The 21906-nt window shown below is 48.3% G+C and overlaps 1 protein-coding gene across 1 annotated transcript in view; it reads left to right on the top strand.

The window, feature by feature from the left end:
- The first annotated feature begins 801 nt into the window (after positions 1-801).
- LOC103545210 (bone marrow proteoglycan) overlaps positions 802-21906 on the top strand; it is a 29750-nt gene continuing 8645 nt past the window's right edge. The window contains 1 exon segment of the mRNA XM_070563915.1: positions 802-926. Coding sequence (XP_070420016.1) covers positions 852-926 — 75 coding nt within the window. The 5' untranslated portion in view covers positions 802-851.

Below are 21906 nucleotides of genomic sequence, written 5' to 3'. Positions count from 1 at the left end.
GGACCAGCCCAGTGTGGGAAAAGAGAGGGCTGGGGAAGGGGGTCCCTCCAGGACACCGCTGCCTCCATCTCCTCCTCACAGAACGTCCTCAGCCCCAGCCCAGGCTCCTGAGAGCTGGATTCACCGGGAATGCCTGTGGGCCTCCTGGTTGGAGAATGCAGTGCCGTCTTCATTGTCTGCTGATCAGATCTCCAGACATGGCCTTATTCTGGAGGCTGCTCCTGGGGTGGTGTTATCCCACCATCCTGCGGATGGAGCTGAGGGGTGAAGGCAGAGTCAGGGAAGCGACATGGGCCTTGTGTGTGGGAATCTTACCCCTTCTCTCCCTGCGGTGGGAGATCACTGGTGTTGGGCCTTTGCAAGTGCCCACTGCTTGATCGTCCCAAACTACTCCCAAAGCTGCCCACACCCCTTTTCTCTGCACCTTCCTTCGAGGGGCCAGCCCTCATCTACAGTTAACTTCATTTCTGCTAAGTCCTCATGGTCATGCCCACACTCCAACTTTCCTGGAGGCAGATTTACTGTGAAGCCAATGAAACCTACTTCCGGGTTAATATGTCTGTGACAGTTCACATTCCCACCAATAAAGAAGGAGAACCATGCATTTTGGACAAACTCCCAAGAAGATTCTGAAATGCAGTACAGGATTGGAACCACAGGCTCTGAGACATCTGAGAGTGGCCACCCCCCCCAGGTTCCTGAAAGGGGTGACAGGAGAGAAGCTGGAGGGTAATGAGTGGTGTCCCCAAAGAAGTGAAGAAATGAAGGGTTCTTATCAGCCCTCCCACCTCCCTCAGGCTGTGGCAAACCTTCCTTCCTCTGAGGAACTTCCTCCGAAGTCCCTACATAAAATGTCACTGTGGGATGGAGAGAAGGAAGATCTGGGATTTGGGAATTCCTCAGGACCCAGGAAGACTTCTGGGCAGGTAGGTGCTTTCTGGTGTAGTGGAACTTATTCCAAGTAAATGTTCATCTCCTGGGAGGCATTTGGCCTGGTCTGGGAGGTTCTGGAGGGCTGGCTGGGATTGTGTGTGGCTGTCAGGTTGCAAGGGTGTCAGCAGGGACAGGAATTCTCATCCTCTGCCTGTCACATTCCTTCTGAGTTACGTGAAAGGTCTCCTTTTCTGGGGAACCAGAGATGCACATGTGGCTTTTTGAGCTCTGAGGAGGGAACCTACTTTCTAAGTGCTGCGTGGCCTAGGAAGGCCAATAATCATTGTTTCTGGATTCTCTTTGTTTCAGAGACTGTGAGGGGCTTATTAAGTACAAAACATAAAAATAATATTCCCCTCTTCACATTCAGGTCCACGGGAAAGCCAACCTTGTCTGCCCCTCATGGTCTGCTTCATTCTATTCAGAAAGAAGTGCTAGCATCCTGGAGAATCAAAGGCTGGGCTCAGCATTAGCTTTTCTGGCCCATCCTGGCTTCTGTTCATGCCTGCTGTTTCTTTACCTCACTCCCAATGTCCCCTAATGGTGTGGCTGTGGGGTGTGTGTGTGTGTGTGTGTGTGTGTGTATGTGTATGTGTGTGTTTGACAAACTATGTTCCCCATTGCAGGAAAAAGCCAAGATGAATCTCTCCCTATTTCTGGCTGTTCTATCTGGGGCAGTTTCAGCTCTTCATCTGGGTAAGTCTCCTTAGCCTTCAGTCTTTCTTTCTCTTCTGCTCCTTTCTAAAGTCTGTAGGGTCAGAGTCACAAAGCCACCTCTTTTGCTGGCCATCCTCTATTGCAAGATGTGTGCATTTAAGGGAACAGAGACTGTAGAACCTGGAGTTAGAGGGACTCCTTGGGGCATCTGTATATCTGCAGCCTCATTTGTAGTATGACATTCTCAATTTTGTCCTCTATAGATAATGCCCATGATGATCACCATAATGACTTTCTTTTATTTGAGCTCACCTAGTGTACTGTGCTAAGCATTTTGTATGCATTATCTCCTTTAATCCTCATAGCATCCCCATGAGGAATGTAGTATTGTATACGCTTATTGCAAATGAAGTAAAGCTATTAGATGATGGAATCAGTACCCAAACCCACAAGGGCCTGGTGCTGAGTCCTTGATCTTCACCCCATGACCTCATGTGGGAGGCTAGGTTATCCTCATGGAGGCGTGGTTCTAGGTTCCTCTCTTTCCAAGGCTGAGCATTCTGATGGCTAGGGCAAGGAGGGAACTGTCCTTGGTTCTAGAGAGGAACAGGAAAAGATGTGAGGGGTTGCAGTTGGAGTTTCTCTCTGCCAGGGACTGAAACGTCCAACTTTGAGAGCCCCTTGGGAGATGAGATCCTGCCTTAGAATGGGGAGATGCCAGAACACGGGACAATGGAGGCTCCTAGGGAGGGACTGACGCTGCTGGAGGAAGAGGAGGAGCAAGGCTCTGGAGGTGAAGATGCCCCTGAGGAAGAGGGGGCTGTCAAATCAGTCTCAGTCCTAGAAGAGATGGACAAAGACTTTCAGTGCCCTAAGGAAGAGGATACAGTCAAACAGGTGAGCATCCCTGGATGCAAGACCTGCCGCTTTGTTGTGGTGGCGAGAGCCATGACTTTTAGTCAAGCTCAGGTGAGTGGCCTGTGGCTGAGGCTGAGTCCAGGGGTGGGGAGGAAGGCAGGGAGGGGATGTCCCCAGGCTCTGAGTCACTGTTTATTTTCCTCACTGAGGACCCTGGGGGTGTCAGGAGGGGCTGAGGCTCACAGAAGTGTTAGAGGTGGGTAAGAGAGGGTAAGAAGTGAGGGTCAAGTGGAAACAGAAGTTACATATTGATCTACCATCTTCAAATGGCTGTGTGATTGGGTTGGCGAGTGGGGGAATGAATTGTGGAGACTTCAAGACCCAGGGCTAATGTCATGTGTATTCCTGAGGAGGGGTACCCCATTTTTCCTCTTTTATCCTGCCTTGCAGTATACTTGGCAGAGGTGCTACTGGGGCAAACTCGTCTCCATCCATAACCTCATCTTTCCCTACCACATCCAGTGCTCAGCCAGAAGTGTCAGCCAGGGTCAAGTCTGGATTTGAGGCATGAGCACAGGCTGAGTAAGAGGGGTCCCAGATCTAAATGGGGAGCCCCTTCTGACCCAAGCCTGTGCTCAACATGCTGCAAATTTCTTTGTGCTTCTGCTCTCTGATCCTCTGAAGAATTGGGGAGAGTTGAACACCTGGGCATGATAGCAAGGTGGCTGCCTAGGCATCGGGAAGAGCCAAGGCTTTAGGTGAGTATGTTTGGGTTCAAGTTCTGCTCAGCCTCTGACTGTCTGTATGACTTGGGCAGGACTATGAGCCTGGGTCCTCATCTCTAGAATGGGGTTGAAACTCCTGTCCCACCTCTTGTCAGGGCCAGAAGGATGAGTGTGTCACGAGGATGCATAGAATGTGATGGTGCTGATCACTGTGGATCAACATTTTGGTTGACGAGGACTGTGTCCATGATGGTCCAACAGAGAAGGCAAATGCCCAGCAGGCAGCAGGAGGATCAGACAGGGACAGTTCCAGCTCTACCTCCTGCTTTCCCTTTGCCTCATGCTCCAGCCCACCTTCTCCCTTCCTCTCTCCTCTAGGGCAGCTGCCAGTGCTTGTACTGGGTTGATGGCAGTGCCTGGAAGATTTGGTACTGGGCTCTCAGCCAGCCCCTGGCCTCTGGTGGCTTCTGTGTGTCCATGTGGAACCGAGGTGATGTGGAAGTGGGGATCAAAGATGATAAGGCATGGGAGGTGGGAGGATTATGGAGGTGGTGCTAGGAAGATCTGGACCCTCCATGGGAGAGGCCTTCTGGATCTTCAAACTTCATGTCCACTGAAGTGTGGTGGCTGCTGGAATGTCTTGGCTTTGTAGGCATCCTCTTCGGCTGGGTGTCGCTGGTGTTTGTCTTTAAGACAGAGCATTACTTTGAGGAGCTGTGTGAACCAAATGCCAGGCTGACGGGCAATACCACGCTGATGAGCATGCCATGGGACAGGCTCGTAAGGGAGTGATGACTTCTCTAGGAGGCTGAGGCTGGTTCTCACTTGGTGGGAAGGGGTAGGGAGGACTCCATCCCCTGCCCACCCTGCCAACCTTTCTACAGTGAGAGAAAGGGGGTGTCAGCCTCCCCTGTCCCCTACCCCTCAACCTCAGTCTAGGAGGTGCCTGGAGAGGGAAGTACTAGCTCCTGAGGGGTAATTAGAGGCTGCCACACTTCAGCTCACCGAAGGGAGAACTTTCCACCAGCCAGCTGTCCAAGACGGGAGAGGCTGCTCTGGAGGGGAGCCAGGCTGGGAACCCACCTGGCAGGAAGGCTGGGCTGGATGGGAGGTTGGCCCATCCACTCTGGCTTCTGAGATCCCCGTTTCCAGCCTCCAGACTGCAAAGCCCAGGATGAGAAGTTCTCGCTCATCGTCACCCTGGCGTCCTTCATGAACAACTTCATGACATTCCCCACCGGCTAACTCTTTGACAGTTTCAAGACCACCATGGCCCGCCTCGTAGCCATGTAAGTCCAAAGGCCCAGTCTTGGTGGAGATGAGCAAGAGGAATTCTTCTGGCATTAGCCTCTCTTGGAGGGAGCCTCGGGCCAGGCAACTCGGCAGCCCTGCCAGGCACTGCCGCAGCAGCTGTGTGAGAAACAGCCCAGAGTGTGAAGTTGGCTAGACCTGCTCTCTTCCCACACCCCTACTTCCCTTTCCTTGACTCCTTTCTCTGCTAGGTGTGAATGTGTGTTCTATGTGACAGGCTTTCTGAGAGGGCTGGCCTGGGCCCGGGGTTATGAAATTAGCAAAACCTAAAAATGTCACTCTGACATCATCCCGGGGACCCTTGTCTATAGCTCCTACAAGGCCTCATGGCCAGGTTGCTCAGACTTAATTGTCATCTTCCTCACCCCCGTCACTCCCCAGAGGCTTAGCCAGTGAGGTCTCCTGGGACCCACAGTGGTGGGATATCAGGTCCCCTGGGGCTGGAGGGAAGGCAATGGGGTTTCCCATGCAGATGAGTCAAAAAGGCCAAGGACTTGCTCTCGCTCATCCAGGGTGCCACTCCAACTGGCCTGGGTCATTGATAAGCGGTGCCCTGCTGGGAGCTGATAGAACCCAAAGCAAGCAGCCCCTGGCATGCTTGTGAGAGATTAGTTGTCAGAGGGACTGGAGGGCCAGCTGGGCCAGGAAATAGCCAGGTCCCTTGGTCTTTAAGTGCTTGGCACATAATGACTTTATCTCGTCTCTCTTGGTGTTTGACTCCCTCTCCTCCTCTTCCCTCTCCTCCCTCTTCTCCAGCCTCCATGTGTTAAGAAAAACTCAGTCTTCCTTCCTGTGTTTCTCCTTTACTTTTACGCACGATACTTCACACCCAAATGTGTGTTTGTGGGGGGTGTTCCCACACCAAGCCGTCCTGCCACAACAGCTGAGTGACCTACAATTTAACTCAATTCTGACCTCATCTTCCTGGAGATAGAGTCAGATCCCACAGGTAAGGGCTCAGTTCCACGAGACTGCCCCCACTTCAGACACCAGTCGCAAGTGGTGTGTTCCCTGGTTACTCACAACTTCTGTCTGACTTGGCTACACAGCAGAGGTTCCCATGACCACCTCCCCCTTGGGTTTGATTATTTGCTAGACTAGCTCACAGAACTCGGGGGAAAACTTACTTACATTTACCAGTTTATTAAAGGATGTGATAAAGGATACAGATGAATGGTCAGATGAAGAGATATGTAGGCGAGGTCTGGGAGGGTCCTGAGCCCCGGAGCTTCTCTCCCTGGGAAGTTGGGGTGTGTCACCCTCCTAGTATGTGGATATGTTCACCAACCCAGAAGCTCTCCGAACCCTCTACTATTGGGGTTTTGTGGAGGCTTCCTCAAGTAGGCATGATCAATTACTAACTCCATTTCCAGCCCCTCTCCCCTCTCTAGAGAAGTGGGGAGCGGGGCTGAAAATTCCAATCTTCTATTTATGGCTTGGTATTTCTCATGACCAGTCTCTTCCAGGAGCCATCCAGGAGCCCACCCAGAGTCACCTCATTAGAACAAAAGATGCTCCTAGTGCTCTTATCACTGAGGAATTTGAAGGATTTTAGAAGTCCTGTGATAGGGACTAGGGACAAGGACCAAATAGATATTTCTTATTCTAAATCACTATATCACACAGGCACTACTTTTATTACCCCACGTCTTATAAGACCCCCAAACTGCTAGAAGATCCCCATAACCTTTGGATTGTGGTTCTATAATCACAGAACCCTGGAACTTTAACCTTGGGTTCTAGGTCAGTCCAATCATTTCCTTTTATACAAAAGGCCACTGAGGCCCAGAGAAGGGCAGTGTCTTGACCAAGGTCACGCAGCAAGTAGGAATTAGGACTGAAGGTTTTGATTTGTAGACCAGACACTAACACCTTTCTCCAAAAGATTGGCCTGTTGGGACTCCCAGGTGGGAGGGCCTTCGCTCCACTCACTTTGTCTCTGGCCAAGCCAGATAACCTTCTCCTGAACTCATTGCATCCTTAGCTGAGTTCATTGCCCAGGATTTCCCAGTGTAGCCTTGGACCTTGAGAGGAGCCAAATACCCTCATTTGTGAGGTCAGGGCCACATATAAATCACATCCGGGCTTCTGGCACCTGGCTCTGAGCCTGGGGTCCAGAGGCATCCATGCCCATTGGACCCGCAGGCTGAGAATGCACTCTAGCAACAAAGGCTTGGTTAGAGAGCCTTGGGAGAAAGAGGAGGAACGGGGTGGGGTGAGGAGGACCCTGGACATGAGATCCAGCTCTGCCACTGATGCTGGAGGCCCTTGAGCAGACCCTCCTCTGGGCTGAGCGTCAATTTCCAATCTGTAAAATGAGAGGATTCTGGAATTGGAGGTTCTTTCTGAAGCTTACAATCTAGAAGGTTTTAAGAGGAGTGGCAGAGAATCAGGCCACCCAGAGAGCCTTGGGCACCAGCTGGCCTGCTCGACTGAAGGATTTCTGACAAAGCCTCTTAGGGATGTTTTCCTCAACAAGAAAGGAGATGATGATTGACTTTGGGAATTATATAAAAATGTTCTTGGGTGAAGAATTTTGCAGAACAATCATTTCTTTCTGCTTAAGGCAACTACTGTTTCACCACTTCAGCTTTGGGGATGTTGTGTGTGTTTGTGTGTGTTCCTGCCTCATACCCCAGCTTACTGGGGAGTGGACACAGGAGTGGAGTCGAGGAATCTGGCTTCAGCATCCTGATGTGGCAGCAGGACCCAGAGTGGGGTAGGAGACTTCAGACTGGTATCCAGCTACCTGGTTCTAGGATGGGCTTGAGAAGCCCCTCCACCTCTGCACCCTCACCCCCTCCTAGGAGTCCCTTCCTTTGCCTCCTCTTCCTCTGTACGCCATCCTACTCCCACCACAATACTCCCCACCCTCAGCTGGAAGCATTTGATGAAATCAGAAGGGCCCTGGGTGAGTCTCAGTTCTGCCATCCAGCATCTGGGCAATTCCCTTAACCATTCTGGATCACAACTTCCTCGCCTGCAAAAAGCAATGAATCATTTCTATCCCTGAGGGCAACAGTGAGAATTTAACGTAATTCCTACTGCCTAGCCAGTGGTGGGAGCATGTGCACATTTGTTCCTTCATGTACTCATGACCAGAAAGGAAAGGGGTAGCAAGGAGGGAGAAAAGGAGGGACTTGGAGGGAGAGAGATGGCAGGTGGGTGAGATGCGACAATCTGGAATACACCAGGTGTTTTCTTCCACTTAGCCCGGAGAGGGGCCAGGAGAGGACAGTGAGGGTGAGGGGGCTGGCAGGCAGATTCATTCATCCAATCAGTCTGTCAATCAACAAATGTTTATGGAGCCTCTACAATGCATCAGGCACTGTCCTAGGTGCTGGGGATACAGAGATACACAAAGGGCCGAAACACAGCTCTTCTGTGAACAGCTGGAAGGGTAATTTCCAGGGGCCTGGGGACATCAGAGTGCTCATGAATGGCTTTCATCCTGTCTTGCTCCCAAACTTTCCACGTCTTCCTGCTGTCCATGGGGCAAAGCTCAGACTCCAGCCTGGCACTCACAGCTCTCAGCAATGTGATTCCAACCACTCCCCTACCTTCCCCACCCTCTTCACTTCCCACCTCCAGGAGGACAGAATTCCTTCTTGTGGACCAAGGTTCCTGGTCTGGGCGTCTGTGAGCACACCACTTCCTCTGCGTGGTGGCTCCTCCCATCTCTGCTGGGGAAATTTGCCTGGTCTACTGGGGTCCTGTTCAAAATGCCGTCTTCTCTCAAAATCTTTCCTTGGGCTCTCCAACAGCTCTGAGTTCTCGGCACTTGGTCACACCCTTTTTGGTGACTGGCACAAGCCTCCTTGCATGATGACCTGTCCTCACCTGGACAGCCGACTCCAGGAGGCGGCATATGGGTCTTACCTGGCTCAGTGACTAATGCATACTTGCTGTCCATGTGGTGCTGGTTAGGGCTCATTGAATGAATGATCACTGAATGAGTGAATTCTTTCTTGTTCTGGCCTCAGTGCCAACTGGAAGGAGAAAGCAGAGCACATGGGGTGGGATGGGGCAGTGGGAAGAAGATGGACTGGGGGGCCAGGCCAACCCTTTTTTCATCCCGGCTCTGTCACTAGTGTGACCTTGGATGGGCCACTTCACCTCTACATCTCAGTTTCTTTATCAGTATAAAGGGAGAAATAGACCTGCCCTCTGGACTGTGGCAAGGATTAGAAATTAGATCAAGTGCCTAGCACATGGTAGGCACTCAACAGATGATAGCTATGATTGCAGTTAACATATTAAGTCAAAAAGGATGCCTAACGCCCATCAACTGGTGAATGGATAAATCAAATATAGTATATTTATACAATGGAATATTATATGGCAATGAAAAGGAATGAGGTATTGACACATGCTACAACGTGGATGAACCTTGAAAACAATATGCTAAGTGAAAGATGCCAGTCGCTAGAGACTGCATACAGTGTAACTCCATTTATATGAAATGTCCAGATGAGGCAACTCTCTAGAAGCAGAAAGTAGATTAGTGATTGCCTAGAGCTGGGCAAGGTGGTAGTGAGTGCTAATGGGTAAGGCGTTCTTTTTAGGGTGATGAAAATTTTCTAAAATTGATAATGAGTGTACAATTCTGAATATGCTAAAAACCATTGAATTGTATACACTTTAAATGGGTGACTTGTATGTGAACATATCTCCATAAAGCTGATACTAAAAAAGTTGTCTGGAAAATTGCCTTAATCTTAAAGGTATAGACAAGATCAATATATTTTCCCTGAGTTTTAGTTGGAGAAATAGAATGGGATATTGAAAAATCTTTGTGGTACATTTAAATACTTTGAATTTAAGTCAGAATTACCATTTTTTTAAGAAAAGTGTCATTGGATTAAAAAAGATAAAAAATTGTGTTAAAAACTTCAAAAAAGGAAAAAGATGTTTGGATCCCTCAGCAAGTGTAGGAAACACTTGGATCTAGAGAGAGAGAAGCGCAGCTGTTTGCACAGCTGCCTCTTTCTGCCCCAAGAGCCCCTTGCTGCAACTTCTTCCTCAGATGGGACCAACTGCTCTTTTAAATGAGAAAGCAAGCAACAGGAGTTTCACAAGTTTTGGGTTCCTGGTGCAACCCTCCTCTCAAGCTCCATCCTCAGCAGAGAGGAACTGGAGGCAAGTCTCCTCCTCCACAGGCTGTGGTGCCGGGTGGGGCCTCTCCTGGGGCAGAGGACACTTCCATGAAGAGCAGAGTGCCTGCAGTTTAAAGAACAGCTGGACAAGTAGAATAAAATAAACAACAGCTGACAGCCGGAATCAGGAACTCTGTGTGACAATCTCCTTTCACCCGCCCCATTTTACAGATGAAGAGAGTTAGGCTCTGAGCAGCAAGTTATGTCGAAGAGCATCTGTCTGGCGCATTGTGGAGCTGGCGTTTAGATCCAGATTTGTCTGTCTCCTAAGGTCACGTTCATTTTAGGTGTTACCTTCTCTTTACATTCATTCTTACGTCATAAACATGTGGTGGTTGTAAAAGAAGTCAGAAAACAAAGAAGTGCATGAAAAACAAATATCGTTGTTAACTGCACTGCTCAGAAATGACCATGGTTAACACGTTGGTATGTACGCCTCTCTTCATGTGACTATGTGTGTGATAAGGGAAACGATCTCATAGACTTTTCTTTGTCATCAAATAGTAGTCCAAAACGTGATTGTAAGTGGCTGCTTACAAGCCCATCTTAGGTCGATGTCACATTTTATTCATCCCCCAATCACCCCATCCTGGCGACTCCCCTCACTCACATCTTGGGACATTGGGCCCGCCCCATTCTGTTCCCCCTCTGCTGCCTCAGCTGGCATCGGGGCTGCCTCCTGACAGGGAACCGTGTGCGCAGCCTAGGTCAGCACACTGGAGAGTGTGCCTAATAACAGAACTCAGGGGGCCAGATGTTGCCAGAGAGCCACCTTTGGAGCTTCTAGAGATGACGTCCATCCATTCATCATCATGTGTGAATCTGGTGCTAGCTGTTGTTCAGCCAAAGGTGTTGGCTGCCCGCTTCCCAGGTGCTGTCGACCCTCTTCCCTAAATTTAAAGCTTGGGGCAAAGACCCCAGTGGTTCTTCCTGGAGCTCCTCTTGCTGCCAGACCCCCAGCGGATAGATGATCCCCAAATGTGTTGGGTGTGACTCCAGGGCACAGAGAGGATGCCTCCTCTAACAGTCTTTGGAAAGGACACTGCATCCAGGTATCAAGGCACGGGCTCCGATCTGTCTATTCTTTGGCGATGACAATTTCCTGGGTGGGACACATCTGACCCCTCCTGGGCACACTGCAACCCACGTCTCTGTGAACAGAGGGGCTGACTCACTGGCAGGTTCATTAAACCCAGGGCCACAGCTAGTGGTCTCACCAGCCCCCACTCCAGGGGTTTTGATTTCTTTTTTCTAAACTCACACATGTGCTTATCGGCCTTTCAGCATTCTGTTTCCTGAGTCCAATGTTCCCTCCCAGGCCTGAAGGTGGACTCAAGCAGTAGGTGCATGAGAAAGGCTCTGGGCTTTGCAAGTGCTGACCAGCTATGTGACCTTGAAGAAACCCTTAATCATGTGGAGCCTCAGTTTCCTCCCCTGTAACGGAGAAAATAAGTACCACGGGGACTCGTAGGGAGGACTAGAGAGAACGTTTGGGAATAATAGGTGAGGCAGCTCGGGCTCTGCGGCTGGACTATCCAAAACCAACCTCCAGCTCTTCCCCACACAAGGTCTGAGACTGAGATTCACGGTGCCTCAGTTTCCTCATCTGTAAAATGGGGATAACAGTAGGACTACATCATGGAGTTGTAAGGATTAAGTCAATCAGTGAATGTAAATCACTTCAAAGAGGACATACAAACCAACTGGCATGTGTGACTGTGGATGTTATTGGTACAATCTGAGATCCCCTGAGGGGAGGGCGGCAAAAGGTGTGTCTACATTTCACTCCTGGTGGAGCCTGGTATGTCACCACCTGGTTCAGGACAGAAACCACTCTGCAGGCATCTGCCCAAGCTGATTTCTCCCTAACAAAACAGCCTAGATTCTCTTGTAGCCTTTAGAATGGGAACATTACGAAGGGAAAAAGACTTTCTAATTACCCCAAATCTTAAGCCAAAGTCAATGAAAAACATCAATCTTCATATCCAATTTTTGTACTACTCTGTTTCTCCAGGAGTCAATGTGGAAAACCCATGATCACAGAAATGGGAATCATCAGGGGCTGTGCTGTACATTCCTTCAGGAGCCAGGGGCTTGGGGTCAGAGATGGCTGGGGCTGGGGAAGAGGACAGGCATGCAGCCCCGCATTTCCTTCTCACCTTCTCAGGCTGCTTGTCCCTGACCGAGTCATAGCCGCTCAGTTGCCTTTGTCTCCTCACCTGAAATGGGGGTATGGAGCCCACCTCAGAGAGTAGTAAGGATAAATGAGACTCCACATGAACAGCGCTTGGCCCTGGCACACAGTGGGTCCTCAATTAAGGGCAGCTATTAATTTTTATTATATACAAAAAATCACATTAAATCTCAAGGGCACCATTTAAAAGTGAACTGGTTTAGTTTTCCTTACTTGGAATGCACCCACCCAACCCGTAGTTAACTCCTACAGTTCCTTCACCTCTCTGCTCAGACTTTCCTTCTGTTCTGTTAACTAGAACAGATTTTCTTCACACCAGGCACCTCTCCTGCATAGAGCTTGTCACAGTTGCAGTTTGACATAGGATGAAACAGAGTTAATGTGTGTCTACCATTAGGCTGGGAACTGCATGTGGGCATTAACTGTATCTTTGTTTACCCACTGTATCCTCAGGGCTTTGCACCTTACCAGGCACAGAATGGAGGGTCAAGAAATACTGGATACATAAGGGACAGGCACACACATACACATACACAGACAAACACACGCACACACACACACAGACACAGAGAGAGACACAAAGAGTGGGGGAGAAGGAAGGAAGGGAGGGAGGAAGAGAAAGAAAGAAAAAAAGAGAGGGAGAGGGGCCGGCCAGGTGGCGCAGCGGTTAAGTTCACAAGTTCTACTTCGCTGGCCCGGGGTTCGCCAGTGTGGATCTTGGGTGCGGACAAGGCACCAGGGGGTAGGACAAGGCCACGCTGTGGTAGGTAACCCACATATAAAGTAGAGGAAGATGGGCGCAGATGTTAGCTCAGGGCCAGTCTTCTTCAGTGAAAAGAGGAGGATTGGCAGCAGTTAGCTCAGGGCTAATCTTCCTCAAAAAGAAAAAAAAAGAAAGGAAGGAAGGAAAGAGGGAGAAAGGGACTGAGGGAGGGAAAGGGGGAGGGAAGAAAGGAAAGAGCCTCTTTAGCCCTCCACCACTCTGATATTTCTGTTCCCCCACTCACAGAGACTTGCTTGCAGACACTGCAGGAAGACATGAGCCAGAAGGCGTTGGTGAGGGTTGGGATGTTTCTGGGGGTGTCATGTTGGGCAGGCATAGAAGGATGTATGGTTTGGGTCAGAATGCTGTCCTCTTACAGCTGACCAAGAGAGCATGGCCTATATAGGAGGAAGACCCTGAGGTACCCAGCCCCTCTCCAGGAGTCTCCCTGGGGCCTGACAGCAGCTGTTTCCGGGATGGTGTGTGGCCAGCCTGGTGCTGAGCCCAGCAAACCTGAAAGCCCACTACAGCAATAACCACAGGCCAGCCCACCTTTCTTGTTCATTGCAGAATCTGTTAGTTGGCTTACATCCCTAGGCCCTCACTGCCTGGGCGCAAACCTCCTTTGCTGTGTCTGTGAGAGCCCCATGCCTGGGCTATTCCCACCAACTGAACCTCCGATTCCAGCTCTGAGCTTCCAGCTGGGGAGAGCAGAGCTATAACTCCAGGTGCTTATGACTTGGTTCCTCAATGGTGGGGCTGTGACTTGTCCCACGCAGTGATGAGTACGCAGAAGATGCTAAGAAAACCTCTCCTCGTGGATGACAGATGAGTTCGAGTTCTTTTTCAAGCTCTGTCATTTGCTAGTTTGTGAAATTTGGACCATCACGTAACCTTTCTGAGCCTCACTTTCTCTATGCCTAAAATAGGGATAATATTCAGGATTGTTTGTTGAAGATCTACCATGTGTCAGGCACTTAGTAGATTATTGCACAGCCACCTTCTCAATTCATCCTCCCCAAAGCCTGAGTGAGGTTGTCATTCTTAACTCACAGATGGGCAAACGGAGACTGGGAGATAAGGTGTCTGCTGAAGTGGGCCAGCTCCTGAGTGGCAGAGCCAGGAATGGAGCCCGGGTCCCTCCCATTCCAAGGAGCACCTTCTTCCTGCTTCCCATATCATCATCTGTCCCACTAACTTACAGGGTTGCCATGTGTGTCACTTACATTAGAGAATGACCGTGAATGCTTTGTGCTAGTCATTTGCCACCACGGGGTGAGAGGTGTGAAGGGTAAGAGGGCAGGCTCCCATTCAAATCCTGGCTCTGACACTTACCTGGAAAGTATCTTAACCACTCTGAGCTTCAGTCCTTTATCTTTAATTTACGGATGACAATGGTACTTGCCTCATAGAGTTGTTTAGAAGATTAAATGATACGGACAACTTAGCACATAAAAAATGCTTCCTAAATACTAGTGGCTGCTGTTGTTATTGTTATTAAAGTTCCTGCGTAAGGTCTCATTTCAGGGAGCTTCTGCCCCATTCAGTCTGTGACACTCTTCAACAAGAATTGCCTTTTGTCGTTTATTCACTCATTTGGCAGACATGAATTGTGCCCCGAGCATGTTTCTAGGAGTGTGGAGGTACCAGAGATACACAGGTGAGTATGCCTTGGTCCACCGAGGAAACGAAATCAGAAGAAAGCTGGAGTGAGATGGAACAGGGACTGGGGTAGAAATAAGCCCTGATTAGACTCTTTTCTACTTCTCTCTGGGAGAACCAGGGCAGACGTCACAGAAGAGGCAATCCTTGCCTGAGACATAGATGAAGAGAAGGAGTAAGCCCAGTGGTTATGGAAGAAAGGGCTTTCTGGGCAGATGAAATGATATGAGCAAAAGCATGCAGGCCTGAGAGCTCATGGCATGTTAGGGAAATAGCAGGGTGTTCAAAATGATTGGAGCACAATGTGTGTGTGTGTGTTTGGGGAGTTGAGGTTGTAGAGCAGGGGCTCTCAACTGGGGGAATTTTGCCCCTGAGGGGACATTTGGCAATGTCTGGAAACATTTTTGATAGTCACAACCTGGGAGGAAGGTGCTACTGGCATTTAGTGGGTAGAGGACAGGGTTGATGCTAAACATCCTACAATGCATGGGAGGACCCTTACAACAGAGAAGCATCCAGTCCAAAGTATCAACAGTGTTGAGGCTGAGGTACATAGGGGTCTGACCTTGAAGAGAGCATCTGCCCAAGAGCAAGAAGACGTAATTGAAAAGTGTTGGTGTCATTAGCTCTGGGTTTTAGACAGCTCATTTTGGCAGCAGGTGGACAACACATTAGAGGTGGGAGAAGGTGGTAATCCTGGAGGCATGGAAAGTAATTTGTGGGCCATTGAAATGATCTAGGTGAAAGATGGTCAGCCATTGATTAGGAGAGAGGCAGAGGAAATAGGGCTGGGGGGGGGGGTAGACAAGGTGGGGAAGAGAGAGCACTGTTACTTATGGATGCATGGGTGATGGAGGAGGGCAGGTCAAGGATGGTCCCTGAGTCCTGGCTTGGTGATATGGGTGCAAGGGGATGATTTCTCCTGAGAAAGTGACCACAAGTAGAGGAGCAGGTTTTTGTAGGTGCACGTGAGTGTGTATGTGGGTGGTGAGTTCAGTCTGACGCATGTTCAGTTCTTAATGCTCATCGGGCGTCCGGGTTGGGAAGCTTATTGCATGGCTGTATATGTGAGTCTGCAGCTGGGGACCTGACTTGGTGAGGAACAGGTCTGGGGCTGGAGTTTGGGAGTGATCAGCATATATATGCAACCTCGAGACATAGGTGTAGATGAGATAGTCCATGGTGATTGTGCGGAGTTAGTAAAAAAGAGCACCAAGGGATGAGGTGATTACCAATATTTAAGTTTCCAGAAGAAGAAGGGGAGCCTACCAGTCCCAAACTGGGAAGAAATAACCAGAAAAGTTGCTAAGAAAGGAGACAGCTTTAAAGAAGGAGGAAGTAAAGATGTATTGTGTATGACAGAGGTCAAGTAGGATAAGAAATGAAGAGTGTCTGTTGGGTTTGGCAATTGGTTGGCTGGTGGGGACCTTGGTAAGAGTAGTTTCTGTGAACCAGCGGGGTGGGCAGAAAGTAGATTACTAGAGTGTGGGGAGTAAGAGGGGTTTGAGGAACTGACAGGCAAGTGTACGTTGCTGGAGGAGCTGGGCTTTGGTGCAAAGCAGAGAAGCCAACTCGTTCTTCAATTTAACTTCCAGGAAACACCAAATCATCCATATCTTGGCTTAAATTCCAGCAGTATCCTGGTCATGGTTGGGCCCCTAGAAGTACTTCCCACTGCTCCTCTGTCTCTCTTATCCTGTTTGTCAGTCCTCCAGAGCCCAGTCCAAGTAAGATCTCTTCAAGGAAGCCCTCGCTGACTGCCCTTGCCCTTAATGTGACTCAGGTAGCACTGGAACTTTGCATCTTCAGTTTATATAAGTGCCATGCTTCTAGATTTCCACTCAATCCAGGGCCTTGTTTTACTGACTGACTAATAGGTTCATTCTGTTTGCCATGCTTTATCAGCTACATGAAGCCTCCCCGAGAGTAGAGACTACCTCTGAGTATTTGTTGAATGAATGAATAAATGAATGAATGATCCAGAGCACACAGCCTGGCCCAGGATTGTGCCTATGGCAAGTGGAACTCAGAAAAATACCTGTCGAATCAAAATTAATGGACTTATACTCTGATCTAAACTCAGCTGGACTTTCTCCAGGGGATAAAGCTGAAGTTGATTAATCAGTTGATTAGTTATTTCAACATATAATTAAAAACTCTACCCAATGATCTGGGTAGAGTCCTAGGTAGTGAACAAAAAAGACAAGGTCTCTGTTCTCATGGATCTATCTTCATACTGAGGAGACAGACAATAAACAAGAAACTAATAAACAAAAAAGATGATATCATTTTGGTAAATGCTCTGATGGAAATAAATGGGAAGATGTGGGACAAAGTAACTAGACACGAGAGTGGGATGAGTAGGCTTCTTTATGTAGAAAGTTCTCAAAGAAGGGTTCTCTGAAGAGGCAACCTTTGAGCTGAGACCTGACGGATGAGAAGGAGCTAGTACAAAAACTCTAGCTTGCCCAATGGGGCTGAAACCAGTATGACTAGGGTCACTCATACCAGTGAGGTTGGACAAGCAGACAAGAGCCAGCCACGAGGAGCCTTTTAGGCAGTGGTAATGAGTTTGGATTAATTGCTAGTGCAGAAGGAAGACATTGAATGGGAAGTATGGGGATGATGGGCTCTGATGTGTGTTATCAAACATGGCAGCTTGGGCTAGGGAGATGGCAGCAGAAGTCAAAGTAGTAGACGGACTGGGGATATATTGAAGGAAGAAGGTGGTGCAGGGGGAGGCACTGACTGCAAAGACATATTCCTTCCAGCCTTGTGTGTATGAAGTCTCTGGGAGAGGAGGTGCCTGGAGGGGAAGGAGGTGCCTGGAGGGGAAGGAGGGTAATCTCACGGAGGGTACAGGAAGAATACTGAACTGGGATTCAGGACATCTGAGTCCAGTTAAGGGCACTTTCCACATCTGAGACATGGAGACTGGACTGGATCACCTCTAAGGGCCCTTCCAGCGCCACTATTGTTGGTCTATGTCAATCGTTGGAGCATCGAAATGGGGAAGTGTCTGAGGAACTGTTGTTGAGGGTGATTTCACAGAGCAACGGTCCAGGTCTCTATCTCCTGGGCTGCTCACCCCTGGATGATCTCAGTCCTTTCACCATGTCTTATCTGCCCCACAGGGGTATTGGCCAAGCCCAGTCAGCCGCCAGCTGATCAGCGTTGAGGGTCTGGTCGCTGAAGTCCATCATGTCTCTGAGGGCAGAACTTGGAACTAGAAGTGACTTCCCAGACTGTTATGGTCTGAAAGGAAAGGTGGTGGGACATCTGCCTTGAACCGAGTTTCTCTTTTTCCTCTGTCTGTGCTGCCTGATCAGCTATCCCTGGGATATTTTCCAGGAAGTCCTCAAATCCGTTCCTTTGGGACACTCCTTTGTGTCAATCAGCCCTGACCTCCCGCCAACTGCAGCAAGTATCAATTTCATCCTGGGAGGAAAATGGGCCACGAGGGCTGTATTAGTCTTCTATGCTGCATGACAAGTTGACACAAATTTAGTGACTTTAAACAACATGCCCTTATTAGCTCACAGTTCTATAGGTCAGAAGTGAGCACAGCATGGCTGGGTTTTCTGCTCAGGATCTCACAAGGCTAAAATGAAGGTGTTGGCTGGGCTGTGGTCTTGTCTAGAGTTCAGGGTCTTTTTTCAAGCTCGCCTAGTTGTAGCAGAACTCTCCTCCTTGTACTTGTAGCACTGGGGTCTCTGTTTCCCTGCTGGCTGTCAGATGGGGGGTGCTTTCAGGTCCTAGAGTCTGCCCACATTCCTTGCCACATTGGCCCCTCGATTCTCAAAGCCTGCAGTGGAGTATCTCCCTCAAGTTGAATCTCCCTCACGCGTGGAATCTCTCATTCAGGAAGAGCTCAGTTACTTTGAATCGCTCCCCTGATTAGGCCAGACTCACCCTGGATAATCTCCCTTTCCTAAATTGGACTGTACCATATAACATAACACAACCACAGGAGTAAAAATACATCATATTTACACTCCCAGGGATTGTGCTGCATGTGTGCATGGGGGTAGGAGAAGGAGCTTGGAGGACATCTTAGAATTCCGACTATCTGAAGGGCCAAGCAGGACTTTTTTGTTGAAGAAGGTTAGAGGTCATTCCTGGCAATGGACAAATTTGAGATGAGATTTGAGAACAAATCATTCCCTAAATCTAGAGGTCCTTTTTCTTTTGGGAGCCCATAAAAGAATGTCATGGAAGGTTTGGACCCTCACCCTAGGAACATCACATCGTATGTTGTCCAATCATAGGATTGGAGAATCCATGGCCCCTTGAACTCATTCATCACTGACAGGTTGATAAACCCTGGAGCAGGGAGTGGGGAATGATGCAGGTTAGCATGAAGGCTAAACAGTGTGATATTGGTATCTGGATCTGCAGAGCTTTCTATCTTCAAGCTGCTGTGTGTTGGTCACGGGAAGGATATAAACTTGTGCTCCTTGGTATTGGCCACCATAATCAAGGTGAACTCTACCCAGTGCTCTGTACACACATGTTGTACACATTGTCCTGTAGCCCAACTTGTGCCATGGGAGAGCCCTCAGTGCCAAGTCTTCCCCTGGACAGGCTGCAGCAGGGCTACAGCAAGCTCCCCCATGTACTGAAAGTTGGAATGAGTCCCTGAGAATGAGATTAGGAAAGATGAAATGCAGGGGTGGTCTCTTGGGATCCTCCATGGGAATGCTGATATGGAAATGGGCAAGTCTGATTAGGGACATCCAGGTGCTATAGTAACTTTTGGGCCAGAAGAGGGGAATTCTAAGACTTGGGATCTTGCAGTATTCATCTAACATTTCTTCGGGGAAGGGGGCAGGTCTGAGGCTGGAGTAGAGATGATGGGCATCAGGTCTCCTTGCTCAAAGTCACTGAACTCCAAGACCTCCAGCTTTTTGTTCCAATTAAAAATCTAGGTCTACATTAAACACCCATAGCTCTGTTGTGGCCTAGAGGGGGCAAGTGAGATCCAGTGGGACTGCATGGGTGGGTGGGGACAATCTGGAGCCACAGTGTGATTTCTCCTCAGTCCAATGGGAAAATTCACAGTCCCATGGTGGCCCCAGGGAGAGTCTCTGCTAGGCCCTAGTGGAGAGGCCCCACTCACCAAGCACAAAGTCTGAGCGACATATGAGCAGAAGTGGCATGGCTGGGTGAGCTGCCGATTGGCTGCATTAAACCCCCTTGGCACTGCTGTGGCCCAGAGTGGGCAAGTGAGATCCAGCAGGTCCTGATGGCAGCAGGGCTGCAAGTCAGGGAGAACCAGCTCCCACCTACCATGAAAGCGCATAACACCACTGCAGTCCGAAGGAGGCAGCATGTCTAAGTGGGTCTTTGGAACCAGACTGCAGCAACCCGAAGCCGTCATGTGATTGTTCACCCAGTTTACAGGAGACCCCCCCAGGGCCACTGCAATCCCGAGGAGTGGCCCAGGCTTGGTCAGGAACAGCTGACAGGGATCCTGGTCAGTGCACATTACACAGCTGATGCCCCTTCCCTCACAGTGGCAGCAAGTGAAAGCAGCAACCAAACTTTATCTCTCTGCAGAGGCACAAATCCACATCATAAAGCAGTATGAACAAATATATTAAATCTCCAGAAGAAGTATAATTACAAGTACCGAGAAAACAATCCCCAAAACACAGAAATCTGTAATCTAAATGACAAAGAATCCAAAATAGCTATCATTAAAAAGCTCAAAGAGGGGCCGGCTCAGAGGTGCAGTGGTTAAGTTCAGACATTCTGCTTTGGCAGCCTGGTGTTTACTGGTTCAGATACCGGGTGAGGACCTACAAACTGCTTGTCAAGCCATGCTGTGGTGGGCCGCCCACATATAAAGTAGAGGAAGATGGGCATGGATGTTAGCTCAGGGTCAGTCTTCCTCAGCAAGAAGAGGGGCATTGGTGGCAGATGTTAGCTCAGGGCTAATCTTCCACAAAAACAATAAATAAATAAAACCTGAATGAGTTAAAAGAAAATACAGATAGAGAACTCAATTAGTTCAGGAGCTACATCACAAAAGAGCTTGATACTATAAAGAAGAAACAATCAGAAATGTTGGAGATGAAAAACACAATAGAGGAGATTAAGAAGAATCTAGACTCCCCGAACAGTAGAGCTGATAATATGGAGGACTGAATTAGCAGTTTGGAGGATAGGAATATAGAAATGCTTCAGATAGAGGAGGAGAGAGAACTAAGACTAAAAAGAAATGAAGAAATTCTCCAAGAAATATCTGACTCAAGTAGAAAATGCAACACAAGGATTATAAGTATCCCAGAGGGAGAAGAGAAGAAGAATGGAGCGGAAAGCTTGTTCAAGAAATAATAGCCGAGAACTTCCCAAACCTGGGGAAGGAGCTGGAAATCCATGTGACAGAAGCCAATAGATCTCTAAACTTTGTCAATGTAAAAAGTCCAACCCAAAGGCAGATAGTAGTGAAGATTGCAAAAGTCAATGACAAGGAAAATATTAAGGGCAGCAAAGGAGAAGACAATAACCTACAAAGGATTCCCCTATGAGGCTGTCAGCAGGTTTCTCAGCAGATATCTTACAGGCTAGGAGAGAGTCGAATGATATATTCAAAATTGTGAAAGACAAAAACTGGCAGCCGAGCATACTCTATCCAATGAAAATATCCTTCAAATGTGATGGAGAAATAAGAACTTTCCAAGATAAACAAAAGTTAAGGGAGTTCATTGCCACAAGACGCCCTCTATAAGAAATTCTCAGGAAAGCCCTCATACTTGGAAAAAAAAAAAAAGAGGAAAGGGGTTACCAAACCCTGAGCAAAGGATATAAGGAGAAAGGCAAAATCAGAAAATCACAGCTCTCCATCAGAACAGGTTAACAAATACTTAAGCATAACATTAAAGATAAAGGGAAGGAAAACACCGAGAATAAATATAGTCTGGTGATTTTGACCACAAGCTCACAACACAAGAAGAAAAGAAATGTGACAATAACAACTTAGAAAGGGAAGAGGAAAGGTATGGAACTGGCTTAGTCTAAGGAAATAAGAGGCTATGAGAAAATGGACTATCTCATCTATGAGATGTTTTATACAAACCACATGGAAACCACCAAGCAAATAATTAGAACAGAGACAGAAATTAAAAATAAGACGAAATCCAACGTGGAAAACTACCTAACTGAATTGGTAGTCTAAAATTCATGGGACAAGAAACAAAGCAAATGCAGGAGAACTGGAAAATGAGTGATAAAAAGGCAGCACTAGGCCCCACACAATTGAATAATCTCTCTAAATGTAAGTGGATTGAATTCTCCAATCAAAGACACAGAGTAGCAGGATGGATTAAAGAACAAGACCAAACAATATGCTGCCTCCAGGAAACACACCTCAGCCCCAAAGACAGACATAGACTCAGAGTGAAGGTATGGAAGATGATACTCCAAGCTAATAGTGAACATAAGAAAGCAGGTATTACCATAGTTATATCAGACAAAATAGACTTCAAGGCGAAACAGGTAAAGAGAGACAAAGAGGGGCAGTTCATAATGATAAAAGGGACACTGCATCAAGAAGACATAATACTCGTAAATATATATGCACCCAAAACAGGAACACCAAATTACATAATGCAACTATTACCAAAAGTAAAAGGAGGTATCAAC

This window comes from Equus przewalskii, chromosome 11 (genome assembly GCF_037783145.1).
Source record: "Equus przewalskii isolate Varuska chromosome 11, EquPr2, whole genome shotgun sequence".
NCBI lineage: Eukaryota > Metazoa > Chordata > Mammalia > Perissodactyla > Equidae > Equus > Equus przewalskii.
Note: the sequence above shows the minus strand (reverse complement) of the source record. Positions and strands in the feature narration are given on the sequence as shown.